Source organism: Camelus dromedarius, chromosome 15, assembly GCF_036321535.1.
Source record: "Camelus dromedarius isolate mCamDro1 chromosome 15, mCamDro1.pat, whole genome shotgun sequence".
In the NCBI taxonomy this organism is placed as follows: domain Eukaryota; kingdom Metazoa; phylum Chordata; class Mammalia; order Artiodactyla; family Camelidae; genus Camelus; species Camelus dromedarius.
In genome coordinates, this window is record NC_087450.1 from 13,041,758 (window position 1) to 13,062,185 (window position 20,428).

At 42.4% G+C, this 20,428-nt stretch overlaps 1 protein-coding gene across 1 annotated transcript in view; it reads left to right on the forward strand.

The window, feature by feature from the left end:
* The first annotated feature begins 536 nt into the window (after positions 1-536).
* TGFA (transforming growth factor alpha) overlaps positions 537-20,428 on the forward strand; it is a 105,329-nt gene continuing 85,437 nt past the window's right edge. Inside the window, exon 1 of the mRNA XM_031467225.2 lies at positions 537-747. Within this exon, the coding sequence (XP_031323085.1) occupies positions 708-747 (40 nt within the window). The 5' untranslated portion in view covers positions 537-707. The remainder of the gene's footprint in view (positions 748-20,428) is intronic.

Sequence of the window (20,428 nt, forward strand, 5' to 3'; positions counted from 1 at the left end):
CTCTCGGATGGGGGCGCAGGTGGGAAATCTGGTTGAACAAATTCTTGGCTTGATTCTGGGGAGCACTTTCCGTGGGCCAAGTCTTGGCAGGGACAGGCGAAGCTCGCAGGTCCCGTTCCGGGCCGCGTCCCAGTCCCTTGCCCGGGAGTGCCTGCCGGCAACCGCTGTCGGCGCAGGTGACAGACGCCGGGGCTACTCGGCGCTCCAGCCGAGAGCCTACAAGCGGCCGCTGAGCCTCAGACTGCGCTGCTAGTCTGAGGGTGGTGTCTGAAGTCAGGCGCTTCCTGCCTTTCCCTCGGCCTGGGTGCCCGGCTCGCGCGGCCGGCTCCGAGATTCCCGGGTCGCGCCGCCCCGCCCGCCGCCCGCGCCCGATACGGTGCGCGCGGCGTCCCCGCCCCAGCCCCACCCCAGCCCCGTGCCCTGAGGGGGGCACCCCCACTCGGGCAGGAGGGTGGTCCTCCGGGCCCCGGTTGCCGAGTGGCGGAGGTGACGGTAAGCGCCTTCCCATTTCCGCCCGGCCGGCGGCGCGGAGGGGCGAGTGCCAGCAGAGGCGCGCGGTCCTCCCTTCGCCCGCCCGCCCGCGCCGGGGGCTGGCCTTGCCTCGCCGGCGCCTTTTTCCCCCGCACCGCGGCGCGCTTCGCCACTCGGGCACCGCAGGTAGGGCAGGAGGCTGGAGCGCCTGCTGCCTGCTGCCCGCCGCCCGTAAAATGGTCACCTCCGCTGGACAGCTCGCCCTCTTCGCGCTGGGTACGTACGCTGCTTGAGGCGCGCCCCGAGCCACCTGCCCTCCGCGCCACCCCGCTTTCCCCTGTCCCCTCCATTTCTTTCTGCTGGGGGTGTTCTGTGAATGAGAGAGAGGGAGGCGAACGCTCCTCGAGGCTTGGAGGTTGGGAGACGAGGGGAGTCACTCGGGCTCACTAGGGATTTGGGGAACCCATTCCAAAGAGGGGGACCGTCGAGCGCCCAGGCTTTCCCGGGGAAGTGGCCGCCCGGCCGTGCGTGAGAACACCCGCCGGGGAAGGGGGAGCGGTGTGTGAACCGACTTGAACTTTAATCTGCCGCGGCTGTGTGCTTGTGCATTTGCCCACACCTACCTGCTTACCTGGCTGCCTCCAAGCCGGTCTTCGCCGGCGTCGGTAGCGTGTCGACTCGGAGAGGGTGGCAGCGTCGGGCCCTCCAGCCGCACCTTGGCTACTTCCCTTTCGTACCCCCTGCCCACCCCTGAGCCCCAGCGGCCGGCGGATGTTCACCATCAGCAGAGGCGTCTCAGTCTTCTAACTTTGAGAGTTCTCGAGCTTTGGGGTGGATTTTGGATTTTTGTGCGGATTAATTGTTCTTTTAATTAACTCCCCTGGGAGAAGTGGTTTAAGTGTCAGCCGAGGGCAGGAGTGAAACCCTAGACAGAGTGTTGCCAATTTCCTTTGAGTTTGTTCTTGGAAGAGAAGGAGGGATAGGGGAAGGGAGGGGAAGTTAAACCTGGCAAACCCGGGTCGGGCCTGGGGAGCCGGTGAGTTTTTCAGCAGCGAAGGTCACTGCCCGGCCGGCTATTGCCCCTCGCGGTATCAGGTCTCTCTGGTGTTGAGATAGCAGATTAACAGCCCAGGTGTCCTGATTATTGCCGCAGCTTCCGTGAAATGAATTGTTCAGTCGCTGTCTCCTGAGTTCAGCCCTGTAAAGCAAGTTGCTCGCTACAGGATCATTTCTTAGAGCCCGAGAAAACCGACGGAACCCCTCCCCGCAAAATGCCCAGAGCCGCAGCCCCACCCAGTTCCGAGCACATTTTCAGGGCGTTCGCGGACCCACCCGTAATCCTGCGCATGAAACGCTGATTAAGAACCGCAAGCAATAGGGGAGGCATCATCTGAGGGAAAAACTATGGAGCGGCGGTGGAACCGGATTCCACCGCTGCTCCGCGGTGTACCCTCACCTGAAACTCACCAACAGGTGGCATGATTATGAGTGGCTTTTTTAAAAACCCTTTTCCCAAGACCTTTTTATTCTTTTGTATTGATGGTAGTCCTGATTTTAGATTTTTTTTAAGCAATAAAACATTACCAGTACAGTAGAAGCCTCTGGTATGCAGGTCCTTATTATACTGTTTTTTGCAAACGCTGGTAGTAATAATAATAATAGTTAACACTGCCTGGCTGCTGACCCCGCACCAGGCACTGTTCTAAAGGCTTTACATGTATCAGCTCATTTAATTTTCACACCAACCTGATGAAGGTTTTATCATCCTCATTTTGTAGAGAAGGTAAGTGAAGTACAGGGGCCCACAGTTAGTAGGTAGTTGGGCCAGAATTTTGAGGGTGTAGAAGAAATGTGGATATTAAAAGTCACCTAGCTTTGGTCACTGTAGCCCCATCTCCTAGATATGGGACTTTTCCTCCAGGCGAGATCGTGTGGAATACCCTGGAACTTGCTTTAAATTTGGTTTTCTGTTGGACTCCCAGGATCTCAAGGTGGCCTTAGGTTATTCAGTGGAAATTAAAGGCAAGAAATGATGTAGGTAAGCAACTTGGAGGAAGCCTCTAAAGTTGTCCCTACCCCCATCATAGTGTAACTGGCCCATGAAGACTGCATTCGTTGAGGTAATTTTTCTCTTTTGCCTAAGAGTTCAACTTGATCTCTGTTTCCTTCCTTAAGAAAAAGATATAAAAACTTACAAAGATTAATCAGTATGTGAAATCTGGCTCATAAAATTCCAAAAATATGAGCAGTTGAAAAAAAAAAGTAGAGAGAAAAGAAGGCAGGAATAATTTACACCGGTGAGGATTCCTTTTTATTTATTTATTTTTTTAAGAAAAAGCCATTTGTTACCTGCATTGACTACAACTTCTGCCTCCCACCTCACTTTCTGCTAGATTACTGAATACTCAGCAATGCCACATGCGTCTTTAGTCTGCACATTTCCTCCAGAGCTGCTCTCCTCTCTGATTTTTCTTAAATTAGTTGAAGGCAGTTCCAGACAAATCAGCCAGTGTGCTATGACTAATCAAGACCTAGAAAACCAGGATCTTTCCCCTCCTTCCCCACCTCCATGGGGACAGTCTGGGAAGGAACTGTTAGGAGTCTCAGTTGATTCTCCTGATTACTTGATTGACATTTTGGCCAAGAGAGTGTGGAGGCTGCTTAAATGGCAACATTGGGGATGTAATCCAGGTTCCTGTGGTGGCTGCCCTCCCATGTCAGTTTTCCGTCATTGGCGGAGAAAACCTCACCGAGACTTGGCACCTCCAGTCCCACGTTCTCCCTGCATCCAGGGAGCAAGATGTGTCATCTTGGGCAAGTTACTTAGCTTCTTTGTGCCTTGTTTTCCTCATCTGTAAAATGGTGATATTAATAGGGTTGTTGACTATAACTAATGAACCTGGAATGGTGCCTGGCACATAGTAAGAGTTTAATTAATCAATCTCAGTGCCATCATCATTGTTGTTCCTTTGAACCTCATAGAATCCCAGATATCATTGGAGGTTATGTCCATTCGGTAATTGGGAGAGTTTGTCTTCCTTATGTCATCTCCCAGCTCCCCACACTTCCTAAGACAGAAAATGCCACCTAAAAAAAAACCTACTGAGTGGTTTTAGCAACTATCGCTTGGCAGATGACAAATTCAAGAAAGTTCAGGCGTCCTTTTGAACATCGTAAATTCTTTGATTTTTGATGTGAAACATTTCTATTTCCTCCCTACTGATCAATGGTCATTGTTTACTGAAGTCAGCACTAAGTTCCAGTTTCCGTATCTACAAAGTGGGAATAATAAAACTGTACCCACTTCACAGGTTTTAAGCAGCAAATGAGATGGTAAATATGGAAGCTATCTATAAACTTTAAAAATAAAGGGCTACACACAAAATGTCATTGATTTTATAATACAGAGATGCATTTTATAATCCAGAAATAAACATTGTTATTTTTATGGTAGCTCCCAGAAGTAGGACTGGACGTAGACCTTACGCAGGCCGTCCTAGGATGCGAAATGCCACGGATGACGGGTAGAGAGGACACAGGTCAGCTTCCCTTGTGGATTCTGGGCTGAGGGACCGGTAGGGGGCATGAAGTAAGACAGTTCTCTTCACCATTACATGGAAATGATGTCTTTCAGAGTGAAGAGTGGAGCGTTGTCCAGGACACATGTTTTCCTTATTGGGCAGCCATAATTAGGGAAAGTTCACTTCGAACAAGGGCCATAAAGGTGTATATATATGGAAGCCTTAGAGGCTGAGTTTCCTATATTTGCTTTTCCAGAAGTTGGTTTCCTAGGATAAAGTGATCTTTCTGTAAATACTCAATGTCCCCTGCAAAGGGGACCTTTCTTATAGGAGTAAATGATGCTTCAGGTTACTATGGTAACATATGAAAAATAGAGGGTTTTTCCATGAGACCTATCTCTAAGGGCCTTTTGAAAGTATGTTTTGAACAAGGTCCTGCTCTTTGGGCTGCCTACTAAAAGGGACGGGCCATGGGAAGTGGAGGTTGGGTCAACCAAGATGGAACTGGCCTGACACCCTGAGTTGGGCTTGGTTTCACAATCAAAACCTCTTCCACAGCAGTGTAGTCTTTTCCACAGCAGTGCCCTCAAATTGCAACCACTTGGAGGGCTTGGTAAACCAGATTGCTGGGCAGGAGGTGAGGAGTTTGCATCGCTGTTGGTGGGGAGGAGAGGAAAGGGACACTTGGAGACCCACCACTCTACAGTTGGTTGCTGTTAGGGAAGCTTCTGGCTTAACCAGCTGCATTTTGCCTGAAATAACGTTCTGATATTTCTAAATGCCACTGTGGGTTTATGAGCCATTATTAACCACTATTAACGGTGCGTCTACGCCTGTCCTATTGACCAGAGCAGAGTTAGAAGTCGTGCTGAGAACTCTTAATTGTCCTGAGTGTTCTTGTGGAACCCATGGAAAATCTAATGATCCTGAGTGTTATTAAACTTCAGCTGCCCAGTGCTAGTCATGTCATGCTTTCTTTTTTGTGGATCACCAAAAATTGACCATTGTTTTAGTGCCAATTCAAATATTTTTAATCACCTCATTTTATAGTATGAACTTAATTCTGCGCTAAAGCTAGGATGTTTCAGGTCACATCTAGATAGAGGATTGGGCTGCACTGAGGGTGACTTTTATTTTGCTTTCTCTTTTTCCTGTGAAATGTCACGTATAAAAATCTTTCGCAGAATCAGGAAAGCCAGAAATCTAGGCTACCAGAACCATGTCTTAAGATTCCATTTCAAGTACAAGGCATATTCCCTTTAGACCAGCTCTAAAAATCTGGGTAAATTCTTTTGAAGCATTATTAATTAGTCATATTCAAGATGACTTAAATAGTTGTTACCTGGGCCTAGAAAAAGTAGAAAGTTTATTGAAATGGAATTGGATATATTTGCTAGTATGTTTCTTTCTCTTAAGTCAGAGGAAACAAAATTTTCTTTCACTCCCCTGAAGTATATTAGATGCCCTGTACTTTTCCCTTTAATTTTTTGTTGTCTCCTTACCTTGAAAACTTTTAAGTTTTCTCCACGTGAGTGTTCACACCTCTCAAGTACTCGTGGATGATGAGGGCTTCCTCCTCAAGAAGGGATTTTACACCCAACTCCTTTGTGTGACAGGCTTGTAGAACTTTGTGGAACTCCAATCTGCCATTGCCTTTCCTTTTGATTTTAATTCATGTATATGTTCACTTTTCTGGCTGGGAACCTTGACAGCAGAGTCCTGACCCCTCCACGTCCTGTCTTGAATTAGCGTTGCTTGGTGCTTGTCCCCTCTTCCCTACTCGTTCAAGGGCTCCTGGAGGGCACAGCCCCTGGGTCTTTGTCTTTGCCCTTGGACCCTGAGCACAGGCTGAGCCTCAGAGGAGACCAGAGAGTACTCAATGACCCTCTGGGGTGCCCAGTGCTGAAAACTCCAAGTATAGGCTCAATTGGCAAACACTTGACTGGGTAGGTAAGATTTATCCTGAAAAATTCTTTATTATGATAGTCAAGGGTGATTGCAGATAAATTCTTACAACATTTATGCAACTAGTCTTCAGATAATGCTTTATTGTTTTTTGAAAATAGATTATTGTTTCTGATGATTGCAAAAACATTTTTTTTTCCTCTAGAACCTTTGGAAAATTCAGGAAAGCATAAAAGAAAAACTATTTAATGACTTGTAATTCTACCACCCAAAGATGACTATGATTAACATTCTTTTTGCACAGCCCGATAAATGACTGCATAGGTAGAGAGATACTCTTTAAAAGCATGTATGAATTCTGATGGGCTCACACTATTTAACTGATTTGTTTTTGTAACTTAAAAATCTTTCATTATAAGCATTTTTATGTCATTGAACATTCATCCATAACATCATTCCTAGTGCCTGGGAAATAATCCCTTGACTATAGTTATTAACATTTTGAAGCCCTTTGGCCATATATATTTTTCTTACTTCTCACTATTATGAATAATCCACACACTGTTGTTGGGAATATAAATCAATACAGCTATTTTTTGGAAGTCAACGTGGCCATCCATAGCTATCAGTTTTAAGGGAGCATAATTTGGGTCATCAATTCCACTTTTTATATGTATCCTACATAAACACTTGCTAAATGTGCAAAGGGAAATATGAAGGATGGTGATTGTTGACTTGCTTATAATAGCGACAAGTCGCCAGTACCACACTGTGTTAATTATTCAAGAAGATTCTTTACATAAGTGACTTTCATATATGAATACAATGATTTATATGTACCTATTAGGTTTTTATGAAATAATTAAATTCATAAAGGCAAGTTCTAGAACCATGTGTATAGTACAGGGCCACGATTTGAATTGATTAGTTTTTATAACAGCATATATTAGATTTATCATGCTAAAGTCAAGGAACATAAATGATACAACAGACATTCTTGTACAGAAATGTTTGGCACATCTTTGATTATTTAGGAGAAGTTTCTAGGAATTTGCCTTTTCTCCCACCAGCAGTATACACTCACTGTCTACACTCTTCCATAACAGAAGTGAGTTTTAACATTTGCCAAGCTGATTGGAGAAAAAGATTGCAGTCCAATTTCATATGTAAAATACTACATTTTACATTGTTAGGGTGCGTACATTTGTTTATTGGCCATTCGTCATCTTATTTGCATCTTAACCTTTTCAGAAATTTTTTTCTTATCAATTGAGCATCCTTTCCTTAGAGCTTTTTAACACACTTTCTATAAAAAGGTTATTAATACTTGGCAATTATACCCCCATTTGTTGTTTGTCTTTCACTGTTTTGTTTACGGTGCTTTTGACATGCCTGAGGTTTTTGTTTTTATGTAGCAGAAACTTATCAATTTTCCCCCTTAAGCTTTCTTCCTTTGCTTGCATAATTAGGAAAACCTTCCCTATCCTAAGATAAGCCAAATATTTACTTATTTTTTTCTTTCAATTCTTTAGTGGTCTCATTATGTTGAACTGTTCTATCTATAATCTAGTCTCATGTATGGTGTGAGGTACAAATCATGTTTTATTTTTTTAGAACAGCCAACCAGTAAATATCCTCAACTGTCATTTCTGGAATAATCTATCCTTTCTACTGTGGTTTGAAATTCCATTTTTTATCATATGCTAAATTCTTCTAAGTACTTGAATCTATTTGTGGAATTTCAGTTTCGTTCTTTTATTCTGTATTTTTGCTCTTATGGTGAACTGTTCGTTCACGTGATCTATAGAGAATTTATTGAGCACTATTCTGTGCTGGGACTGCTTCTAGGCGTTGGGAATCAGCCAGGAATGATCCCTGGCCTCACAGATCTCATGTTCTTGTGGGTGAGACCTCTCCCCCTGCATTGTGTTCTAATTGATTATGCCAGTATCTGAGACCTTTTTAAAAAATATATTTACAGTAGACCCTTGAACAGCGCAAGGGTTAAGGGGGCTGACTCCAAAAATCCACCTATAGTCAGCCTCGGTGTCTCCGTATCCCAGGTTCCCCATCAGCAGACTCAATCAGCCACGGATCATGTCGTACTGTAGTATTAACTGTTGAAAAAAGTCCACATGTAAATGGACCCACACTGTTCAAACCTGTTTTTGTTCAAGGATCAACTGTAGTTTATAATGGGTTTTGTTAATTCTGATTGCCCTGCAGTTGATTCTCTTGGGTTTCACAGGTAGATGATCGCGCGTTCTTTAACAGTGATAACTTTGCCTCCTTCCTTTTAATCTTTTCATCCCATTACTTTTGCTTATCTTATTGTGCTGGCTAGGACTTTAATAACAACGTTTTTTAAATTCTTATTTTTTATTGAAGTATAATCGATTTACAATGTTAGTTTCATGTATACAGCAAAGAATTCAGTCATTCAGATACATACAAATGTATTTTTTTCAGATTCTTTTCCATTACAGCTCATTACAAGAAACTGAATATAGTTCCCTGTGCTATACAGTAGGTCCTTGTTGTTTATCTATTTTATATATAGTGATGTGTATCTGTTAATCCCAAACTCCTAAAGGAATAACATTTTTTAAGGCAGTAGATATCCTTGTATTTTTCTTGACATACTGATAATATTTAGTAGCATTGAACAGTTAAGTATGAAGCTGACTTTTTGGTTGTTTATGTATACATATACACATATATTTATATATGTGAATATATACTTATATATTTGTATACATGTATATATTTGTGTATATGTATTTATATATAAATATGTTTATATTTATATATGTATGTGTATATATACATACAAACTTTGTCTTGTTAATAAAATGTACTTCTCTTCCTAACTTAGTAAAATATCGGGTATTTTGTTTTGTGTTTTAAAGCAGGGGAGATGATGTGTGTGTTGTGTGTGTGTTTCTTTTAATGTTTTGAGGATATTTATTGACTCAATTAAATTAAGGCCATCCTTAAATTCCTAGAATGAACCCTTCTTGGCTATGTGGTATTATTCTCTGATCTGTTCTGAAGTATTTGGGACCTTTTTTTCTTTTTTTTTAGATTTTGATATCAGTGTTATGTCAGCTTTGTAAAATAAATTTTAAAGGTTCCGTCTGCTTTATGCTTTGGAATGGTTGAAATAGCATGGAAATCAAATGGTTCTGTGAAGGCTTGAAAGAAATTGCTTTTGAAACTTCTGGGCCCAGTCTCTTTTTAGCGGTCAGTTCAAGTTTTCTACTTCTTGAGTCATTTTTGGTAATGATTTATTTTCCTCCTAATCTATTCAATTCATATTTCTAAAGCTTTGGCACAGATTTGTAAATGATCTGCTTTTAATTAAAAGTTTTTCTTTTGCATCTGTAACCACAGTGAATATGACTTTACGAAGTATGAAACAAAATATATTTTTAATTTTTTTGATAATGATATTTTGAAGAAAAACTTCCTTTTAAACATTAACCAAATTGAAGTCCAAGTTTCATAGTTGATGGTTTATTTGCATAAATGCATGAACCAAAGTTGTGATAATAATGCCATGTCTGTTTTGGATGGTACACGGCACTGTAATTTCCAGCAGAAGTTGCTAAGTAGCTTCCTTGTTCCTAAGCTTTAAAAAGTTTTAAAACCTCCAAATACACTGTTAGTGTTATCTAATGTGTCCATTAGATGCTACTGGAGTGTTCGGAGCAAGATGGGAGATTTCTGTTGTTTGCTCATTTGCTTTTTGTTAATTTCTTTGGGTTTTTTTTAAGATCTGTGCTTCTAGGTAAAAATGTTGAGTTCTTACAAAGAGACCATGTCTTCATTATGGATTTCAGGGCCTTTGATCTGAGTTTGACTGAGGTTTAGTACACAGTTCCGGGTGCTTAGAGAACAGACATACCTTTACGGCTCTTTCGTCATCGCCTTCCAGGGCTGAGGCCTTCTCTGTGTAATTACTGTACTTCCAAGAGGTACGGGAGATTAACTGGCTAAATGGTACACGTAATGTGGTGACACAAAGGGAGCCGAAGCTGATAAATGAGAGGTTTGCAATTACACACTCTGCTCCCCTCCCTCTGCCAGGCCTTGGCAACCAACAGAGAAAACACAAACTTCAGATCCTTTTCTTGATTGAAAGAAACTGCATTAAGACCTGTAACTTTCACCATGGCAGTGGCTCTGAGGAACTGACATCTGAACTGTGGAGGGACATAACCTGGTCACTTTATTTGTCACTGAGCCCAGCTGGAAACCCTGGGCTTGGGCGCCTCCCACCTTGGGCGGGTTTCAGGGGTTCACATTTACGTTGAAGGAGCGCGTCAGCAGGCCGTTTGCACGGAGTCCACGCACCCTGCCAGCAGACTCGAACAATGACAGGTGTTTTTTGCACATAGCAGACCTTGGGTGTTATAATCAGGGTTTCAGGGGATGAATCATAGGTCCCTGAACTGAAATGAAAGCAAGCCTGGGGCCTGACCATTTTTTAAGGAGGTGAGATAAACTCATAGATTACATGGATGGAGAATCCTTCTGGATTCAGACCCTCCGTAAACCTCATCACCCACTCCCTTGCCCCTCCAAGAAACCCGCAAACAAACACCGCTTTGTGCTGGCCCCAGTGCAGGCCGCTTAGTGTACCAGATCGCGCACACCTTCTGGTCGCCCTCTGGTCGCCCTCTGGTCGCCACCTCCCCGTGTGAACCCCTCAGAGACACTCTTTCTCTGTCAGCCTCGGTTAAATCCTACTCACCTTTTTTTTCCACAATGACATAGAAATTAGCATCTATGAACAAAATAATCTGTGCATGGTTACAGATATATTTGTATATTCACTCTTTTTCCTTCAGAAATGGCATTTGGGATTTTTAAATCTGCTTTTCACCGACAGTATATAGGGAAAATATTTCCATGGCAAATGTATCTATCAACCTTTTCTTAACGACTAACCATATTCCCCTGTACAACTGTATCATTGTTTATTTATTCACACGTTATTGATAGAGAGGTAGGTTGTTTCAGACTTTTAAATATTCAAACCTGAAATGAAAAATTTTATAGTGAAATTGTTACCAGCAGCTTTTAATTATTTCCTGTGGTCAGATCTCCAGAAATGGATTACTAGTTCAAGAAGTACACACTTTTTCACCTCTTAAGATGTTTTGACAATCTGCCCTCCAGAGAATGTATATAAATTTATACTTCTATCCTGTGTATGAGTGCCTACTTCTCAGCAAACTTGCCTATAATGAATATTTTCATTCTCTAGACTTTGCTATTTATGTTGGCAAAATGGTTTCTCCTTGCTTTAATTTGTGTTTCTTTGGTTAAAACCAAAGTTTGGTACAGTTGACTGCTTTTTCGTGTTTGCGGATTTGAAGTTAGTTGCTTGTGACTTACCCGTTTCTGGCCTTAGATCATGCTTTGGGTAGGTAAGTTATTTCTCACTGATTTGTAAGCAGTTTTTTAAAAGCTGTATTACATATTTTCTGCCATTTTGCTGTTTGAATTTACATGTGTTATGTTTGGGTTTATGGAAGTATGGTTTTTTGTTTTTAAGGAGTTATTAAAATCTGTTCATTATTTCTTTGTGATCTCCACTTTTGTCATGGGGTAGGAAGGAACTCGCTTTGACTCTTTGATCTCTCATTGCCCCTTGTACTTTTATGCTGTTACTTTGGGTATTTAAATTTCACTGCTTTGGGAATGCATTTTGGTGTAAGGTATGAGGTAAGCATGGTATTTGCATTTTGTCAAAATGATCCAGTTACTGTTATACCATTTGTTGAATAATTGATTCTCTTCTCACTGATTTCACTTTTGTTACTTGAGACATTGTTAAGAATCCTTGGGGTTTTTTGGAGTTTTTGTTCTGTTCCATTCACCTGAGGCTCACCCTGTAATGAGCCATTATTTTGGGTTGGGAGTGTGTCATTGGCCCTGAAAGTTGGGGCAGAAAAATCTTGAGAAGTAGGAATGTAGACCATGACCCATCCAATGAGGTAGGTATCACTTCACGTCTCCCTTTCAGGACCGGACTTCTCCCTCCCTCAGATCTGGAGCGTGTAGGAGGAAGAAATGCTTGTGGTGGAGAAGGAAAGGCACGCTTACTGTGGTGACACAGAGTAGGATTCCTGACCGTGTTTTGATCCCTGGGGAGAAAGGATGGCTTGTGACTGGCTTCATTCCTGGTGTGGTTAAAGGCTGGTGGGCATTGGGTCTCACTGAAAGGCGCGGTGAACCTGCCTCTGCCCTTCTATTCTTTCTGGAACTTTGTGCTTTACAGGAATTGGGGGTCAAGAGGCAGGCCTGTGGTCCTCCATGTGACATCCTGGTTAACCGAGATTATATATTTTCATGTCCCCTTCTCCAGAGGGAGGACGTGGAGTATGCCATGGTGTACTTGGAACCACAGACCAAACCTGGCCCATCTCCCAGGATATGGTAAAGGAAATAATTAAAGAATCAAGAAGGAACTGACCTGGGAAGTCATAGCATTTTCTGTATTAAAACAAACTCAGATATATTAGTGAATAGAATGCAAGATGAAAAATAGCAAAATTAATTTTTAGGGTATACAACTTCAAATACATTGCGATTTTTTTTTTTTTTTTTTTTTACTTCAATCGTTTCAGGCTGTGCCCCCTGACTCTAGAGTAATGGTTACGAGTTTCTTCTCTTTGCCATTTTGGAGATTTTAATGGAAAAGTTTGAAAAGTACTGTTTTATATGGATAACTAATTTTCAGATATGTACATACATTAGAACAAAGCTAAAATGAATAACTTCATCATTCTTCTGCTTACTTTGGATATAATTTGCCTTTCTTTTTCTAAGTTTTCCTAAGGTAAAAACTTAATTATCAATTTTAGCTCTTTCTTCTTTTCAATATATACATTCAATGCTATAAATTTCCCTCTAAGTGCTGCTTTCACTGCATCTCACAAATTTGGATGAGTTGTATTTCCATTTTTATTTAGTTCAAAATATATTTTAACTTCTCTTGAGATTTATTCTTTGATCCATGCAATATTTAGAAGTGTATTGTTTGATCTCCAGTATTTGGGGATTTTTCCAGCTATATTTCTGTTATCAATTTATGGTTTAACTCCTTTGGGGTTTGAGAGCAGATATTGTATGATTTCTATTCTTTTAAATGTGTTCAGGTGTGCTTTATAGCCCAGAATGTGGTCTATCTTGGTGACTGTTCATATGAACTTGGGAAGAATGTGTATTTTGCTGTTGTTGGATGAAGTAGTCTCTAGGTGTCTATTACATCCAGTTCGTTGATGGTGTTGTTGAGTTCAGCTATGTCCTCACTGATTTTCTGCCTGCTGGATCTATCCATTTCTGAAAGAGGGGTGTTGAAATCTCCAGCTATAATACAGATTCATCTATTTCTCTTTGCAGTTCTATTAACTTTTGCCTCATATATTTTGATGTTTTATTGTTTGGTGCATATACGTTAAGGACTGTTGTATAACTTCATCATTCTTTGATGATTCTTTAATGATTCAGTCTCCCAGTGCCTGAAGATCATCACTAGTAAATCCTTTATCCGTAGGTGGTACCTGGAGTTAATGCAAAACTTCTGGGACTACCTGTGGATGAGAAGAGTTTTCTTCCTGACTGAGTTAAGCAGAACTCTGTTGTAAATTTCCTTGTGGAGAGAAAAAATATATAAAAAGCATTACTCCAAGTTCCTGGAATCGTGCTCTGTTAGGATCAAGACAGTGGGATCTTCTTGGATTGAGGCCATCCTTTCAATTAAGTTCATATCTTGAACTCTCTGTAAGTTGTAGAAGGTTTCGACAAATGGACTGCTTATGCCCCGTGAATCACTTGAATGTTAGAGATTTACGCTTAGGAAAACAACATCAACTCACTGTGTAGTATGAGCTTATTTTCTTGTGAAGTTCCCCTTTCCCCCACCAGGGAACAGAGGGAAAAATAAGAAGTCCCTTCAACTGAATTGGATTTTGTGGATTTCAGATAAAAGACAGGACATTTTTCTTTGAGAGTGGTAACAGACATTTGGAGTATCTCACCTGTTATCCCATGTAGACTATATCTAAGGGATCAAACAGTAGTTGTGATTTTTGTGAACTGAGCCTTAAGGCAACATTTTGTTCTTCACTTAAAATGCTATTAAAGAGCCAAAGGGATCAATAACAAAAATAAGATCTGTTAGCTCAAAGTGAGGGATGTTGTTTGTTTGTTTAGGTTATTTTATACATGGATTGTTCACTTCGGCAAACATTTAACTGTGTATCAGACTATCTGCTGGGTTCAGTGAATTTTTTTTTAATGGAGGTACTGGGGATTGAAACCCGGGACCTCATGCATTCTAAGCATACAGTCTACCACTGAGTTATACCCACCCCTGCAAGGGTTTGGCAAAATTAATGCAAGGAGAGCCATGACCTAGCCCTTGCCCCCAGCCCCTGAATTCTTTGTAGATTGTCTCAAAAGTAAACACACAGTTTTCCACAATATGACATGAGATACACAGTGGGCACCTTGGGCTCAGGAGGAGGGTTCCTGGTCCGACAGAGCAAGGCACTCCTAGAGGAGACGATGGCCATCACTTAGAACAGTGTCTGGCACGTGGTGATTTCTTTAAGTGCCCTGCGTGTGGCCCATACTCCTTTAACCCATCCAGCAATCCTATGAGTTATGGTGATCATCCCCATTTTACAGATGAGAAAACTGAGGCACAAAATGTTAAGTCACTTGCCCAGGCCCCACAGCCAGCAAGTGGCAGAACAAGGATTTGAAGCCAGGACCCTTCCTGCTGTCCTAGCCATCCTGCTGCTCTGCTTCTCCACATCACCCATGCAAGGCTGTGGGTGCTGAAGCACCTGGTGTTGTTGACATGTGAGAGTGCTGTCTTGTAGCAGGCATCAGGTGAACTGTACCCAGACTTTCAGACAGCTGTCCCCTAAGTATTTATATACATTTTAAAAATTTTTATTATTTACAAAAAATGTATTGAGGTATAGTCAGTTTACAATGTGTCAATTTCTGGTGTACAGCATAATGCTCCAGTCATACATATACATATATTCATTTTCATATTCTTTTTCATTATAGGTTACTACAAGATATTGAATGTAGTTGCCTCTGCTATACAGTAGAAACTTGTTGTCTATCTATTTTATAGATAGTTCATATCTGCAAATCTTGAACTCCCATTTTATCCCTTCCCACCTTATTCCCCTCCCATAACCATGAGTTTGTTTTCTATGTCTGTGAGTCTATTTCTGTTTTGTAAATAAGTTCATTTGTGTCTTTTTTTTAATTCCACATATAAGTGATATGATATGGTATTTTTCTCTTTCTGGCTTATTTCACTTAGAATGACAATCTCCAAGTCCATCCATGTTGCTGCAAATGGCATTATTTTTATGGCTGTGTAGTATTCCATTGTATAAATATACCACAACTTCTTTATCCAGTCTTCTGTCAGTGGACATTTAGATTGCTTCCATGTCTTGGCTGTTGTAAATAGTGCTGCTGTGAACATTGGTGTACATGTATCTTTTTAAATTAGAGTTCGCTCCGGATATATGCCCAGGAGTGGGATTGCTGGATTATATGGTAATTCTATTTTTACTTGAGAGTAATTGCCATGAAGGTAATTGTCATGCTGGCTAAAAAGAAATATGGCTACTTCCCAATGCCATGAAATATAAAGAAACAAGGATAGTAGAGTTCTTTTTTCTTTTTTTCCTTCTTCAGTCAAAAATTCAAATGTTCAGAAGACACAGGACCACATGAGGTGTGTTACTTATTTTGTTGTGACCAGGAGCCTCTAATAATACATTCATTAATGGAGGCCAGTTTACATTTGTACCATAATGTTTCAAAGGTGTTTGTTTGTCTTAAAGAGTGATCTCTTCCATTTATGCAGGCAGCCTGTCCCCAGCGGGTGACGTGCCTGAAAGTTACAGCACATGTGTTGACATTTGCCCCAGATGATAAGCAGAAGGTGAGAAAGTCTTTAACACTTTAACACTTTTCGTTCCTCACAGTCCAGCTAAAGATAGGATCTGTGTTGCTCGTTTGCTAATAGCTGGCTTACTTTCCGACTTTTCACCCCTCAACTATAGTGATGACACGTACCCACAGACCACACAGCCGTTTCCATTGACTTGATAGAATCACAGATCAGAACAAAAAGCGCATTTACTGTTTCACTCGTATATGGGGACTTCCTTCATTCAGCTGGCAGCCCTTTGGATGGCCTTTGTACCTCTGAGTAGATAGTTTAGTATCTGGATCTCCAGGTGTTAGAGCAGTCCCACAGCGTGGATAGTCTACAAAGATTGATTACAGGTGATTTTTTTTTTCTTGTGGGTAAAGGTAGTAGGATCATATGCACTGGCATTCAATCTATTGCTAACTCACAAAACAGCCAGTGGGATGGACCTCTTTTGCAATGAGTGAGCTTCTGAAAAATAAATGTGGGTTTTAAAAATCTGTATCGTGTTTAAAGGACCTTATGTGATAATCCTCAAGAACAATCTCTCCTTAACTGGTTTGTAAATCCAAATCATTCACATCTCTGGTTTGCCTACTGTGGTGCCTGCCCACCCAAAACAAGTCGACTAGTTGGTAATTGTATAAAAGGCCATCCAAAATCTGGCCATCTGGGAGGAGATGGTAATGTTTTAAGGGAGCCAAGAAACTAAACTCTCTCCTGCGAGTTACCCACACAGATAGTAGCTCCCTATAAGACCCCTGCTATTCTCAGAGCAGAGAGCCTGCTCCAATTTTCCATGGGTCTTCTCCACCTTGGGCTACAGGCTCCTTTGATCCTTGTTTGCATCAGCTCGCCTTTCAGTGACCCGCTATCTAGCGTTTCTTCCCCTGATGGATGCTCTTTAGTTGTAACATTCAACAGGAGAGAAAACAAGAAGGGTTTAACATTTTGGAACAGAGCCATCCTTTGGGGTCAGAATGTCTTCCTCTTTCCAGCTTGCGCCTCAGGACTCAAGGAACCAAAATTGCACGGAGCTGGTGCGTGACAACTGGGAAAAGACTGTGAAACATGCTTCGCTGTTTTCCAGCAGGAAGCAAATAAACGTGCTTAATCATTCATGCATGTGTTTCACCTACTAATCGGGGGACAACACTTTCTGGCTGTTTTCTATTCTCCTGTGGGAGGAACTGCCTGAAACAGGGAGAGGGTTCTGCTCCAGTGGGTGACTTTCCACAGGCCAAGGATGGAGACGGTCTGTCTGAGACAGGCAGCTCTCCCTGCGGAGAGTTCCTGCCAATCCGCCCTGGGGAGGGACACTTTATCTGAGCTCCCAGCCTTGAGAAGTGAACCACAGGGCTGTGCGTGGGTATGTTTTTTTAATCCTAGAAAATAGGATATGATACGCACCTTCCCTTGAAAACACTTCCTTAAATGAGGCAGGTACCGGCTGTCCTGGCGAATGGGGGAGAGGGTCAGGCTGCAAGGTGAAACCCCTTCCTAGGTGCATGGTCTTCATCCCTGAGCCTGCCATGACACCAGAGACTCATCCTGGCTCAGCCAGGCATGTCCCCTGGGGGCTGTGATGTCATCCGACTCTACTGCCAGCAGAGCAAAAGTGGGCAGATGGCCTCATTGTTCAGCCTTGAAGATAAAACGATCAACTTTTGTAAATAAGCATGTTCAGGTGCCCAGAAAGTTAATTTTTTTTAATTTTATTTTTTACTGAAGTGTAGTTGATTTACAAGGTTAGTTTCAGGTGTACAGGCAAAGCGATTCAACTATATATATATATATATCTACATATATTTTCAGATTCTTTTCCATTATAACTCATTATAAGAAACTGAATATAGTTCCCTGTGCTATACAGTAGGTCCTTGTTGTTTATCTAGTTTATATATAGTAGTGTGTATCTTCTAATCCCAAACTCCTAATTTATCCCTCGCCCACCCCCTTTCCCCTTTGGCAACCATAGCTGTTTCCTATGTCCATGAGTCTATTTCTGGTTTATAAATAAACTTTGTATCTTCTTAAGATTCTATATATAAGTGATATCAGATTATATTTGTCTTCCTCTGACCAACTTCCAGTACGTTAATTAGAAAGCTTTAAAACCATCTGGATTGTTCGAACTACTTAGCTAGGTGCTGTTCATGGTTGTCTCTACTTCATCCTCGTTCATAAATGGTTCAGTCATTGTTTCACTTGGGCTGTTCGTTACCTGTGATATTTCCAGAGGCTTCACAGGCAGAAACCTTCTGAAAATCTAGGACTTCGATTTATATAAAAAACCTTTTGCTTTGAGGAGGTGGATAAGTTGGTATGAATAGTTATTAATATTCTCAGGTACTGTCTGCCTTGTACTGGGAGAGAGAAGAATCCGCTCTCATTTATAGTCGTACCGACAGAGAGCATCTCGCTCCATTGACGACAGCTGTGCGCACGTGGGTGCGAATGTGTGTGCATGTGTGTTTCATCTAAAGGTTTCATTTCCCACTCTGTGGGCTTTTTATTCACCTTTCCTCTTGCCACATCCTTTACTTCTGCAGTGCCTCACACAGTACCTAACATTCAATAAATACATTTTTATTGATGACAAATAATTTACCCCCCGAGTCTCTCTCTTCTCATATCTCTTCCTCCCTTCCCTGCCCCATCTCTCACTTTCAAAACCTGGTTGACCAGCAGCAGGTATTTTTTTGAGCAGAGAAGGGAAATCGTGTCATCTTCTAGGCCAACTGTGATCACCTGGAAGTGGCTGTTTCTCAAGATTTGGAGGCTGCGTCTGAGTTCAGTGGGAAATAGTGCCGTGATCAATTAGTAATGTCTGTTGTACGCTCAGTATGGCAGTGGTGTGACGTGTGCCATATATTTACATTCCTACTTGAGAAGGTGGGCCATTGTTCTTAAGAATGAGAAAAAGGGGAGAGGGTATAGCTCAAGTGGTAAAGCACATGCTTAGCATGTATGAGGTGCTAGATTCAATCCCCAGTACCTCCTCTAACAAAAAATTAAAAACCTAATTACCTGCCCCTCCCCCCAAAAGTAAAAAAAAGAATGAGAAAAAGGCATATCTCTCTGAGGAATTAGTTGAAAATGTTACCACTTATGTTGCTTGTATTTCCTGCCTTTTAAAAATTATGCTACTCGGATTTTTAAAAGGTGTTGCAGAAACCTAACACTGTAATCATGTAAAAGTGCTCACTCCCGCCATCATCATCCTTACACAGCATCAGTGGGGTGACTGTCTCTGTTTAATTATCTCCCACAGGCACTGTGGGGGGATAAGAAGGAAAGTAGAGAGAAGGGCTGTGCCCACACGGAACATAAGAGTTTGCTGCAGAGGCATGACACATAGGGCCGAGAAACCCAGAGCAGAGAATTGTCGCTGGGTCTTTACATTTGCAGCTGCTTGTGCTCTGATCCCAGGTCCATTCAGAGCTTGTTCACTTAGCTCCGCGTGGGCCCTTCCCTTCTGAGTCTGGGATGCTTTAGGTCAGCCCATGGGTGGTAGCACAGGGGTATGTATGGTGAGCGGGATTAGATACTGTGTGAGCTTCCACAAATCCTTGGGCACAGCCATTGTTGTCTAGATGCTAACTTATCCTGGATGTTGACTGTGTGTCTCACAGGTAAGCCTGGGGTTACCTTGGACTGAGATTCCTGGGCCCTGTCTGCGGATGGGTGAGCAGGGGCAGAACCTTCTGGTTTGTAGCATCCTGAAGGATCTCAGGGATAGTGGGCAGAGCCTGGCAGGGAGCTGTTAATGAAGGCTCTTTAAAGAAATGTGAGATCATCAGGACCACGATGAGACCAACCTGTGTGGCTTTGGCTCTTGTGGGCATCCAGCCTGCTCATGGGTTTCTTCAGGACCCGTGTTCTTGTTGACTCATTTGCTGTAATTTTGTTGAGGGAGCCAGGGTCCTCCATTTGAAGTAGTCAGGAAAGGCTTTTGAAGATATTGATGTTTGAGCTGGCCTTGAAGGTTGGACATGGCCAAGGCAGGGAAATAGTAGTGGTAGAGACAGGGTAAGAAAAGGAGATCCTTGAAGGAATGAGGCCAAAGCGCTCCTCCCACGCTCAGTCCTCCCGAGTTCACATGTCCCGCTGCCTCTTCTGGTCTGCACATGACCACTCCTCTCACCCTCCCGGATGCTCTGCTCATCTTCCACCTGGACTCTGCTGTGGTCTCATCCCCACTCTTCCGGTTTCCATTTTTGCCCCTTTAAGGCCCCTTCTGTTCTCAGTACCCCGAGTGAGCCTTCTAGTACATACGTCAGATGCTGTGTTTCCTCCGCTCAAAGCCTTCCAGTGGCTGCCCCGCCTGGGGTAAAATTCAGACTCCTAGCACTCCCCAAGAGGCACCTGCCCTGGCATCTCTCCAACCTCATTTCCCACCACTGTCTTACTCCACCTGCATCAGCCTTCTTGCTCTTTCTTAAACAGGCTAAGTTCACTTCCACCTCAGGACCTTTGCACGTGCTGTTCTTCAGCTTTGGCTGCTGTTCCTCCACATACTTGCAGGACTGGTTCCCTCGTTTTA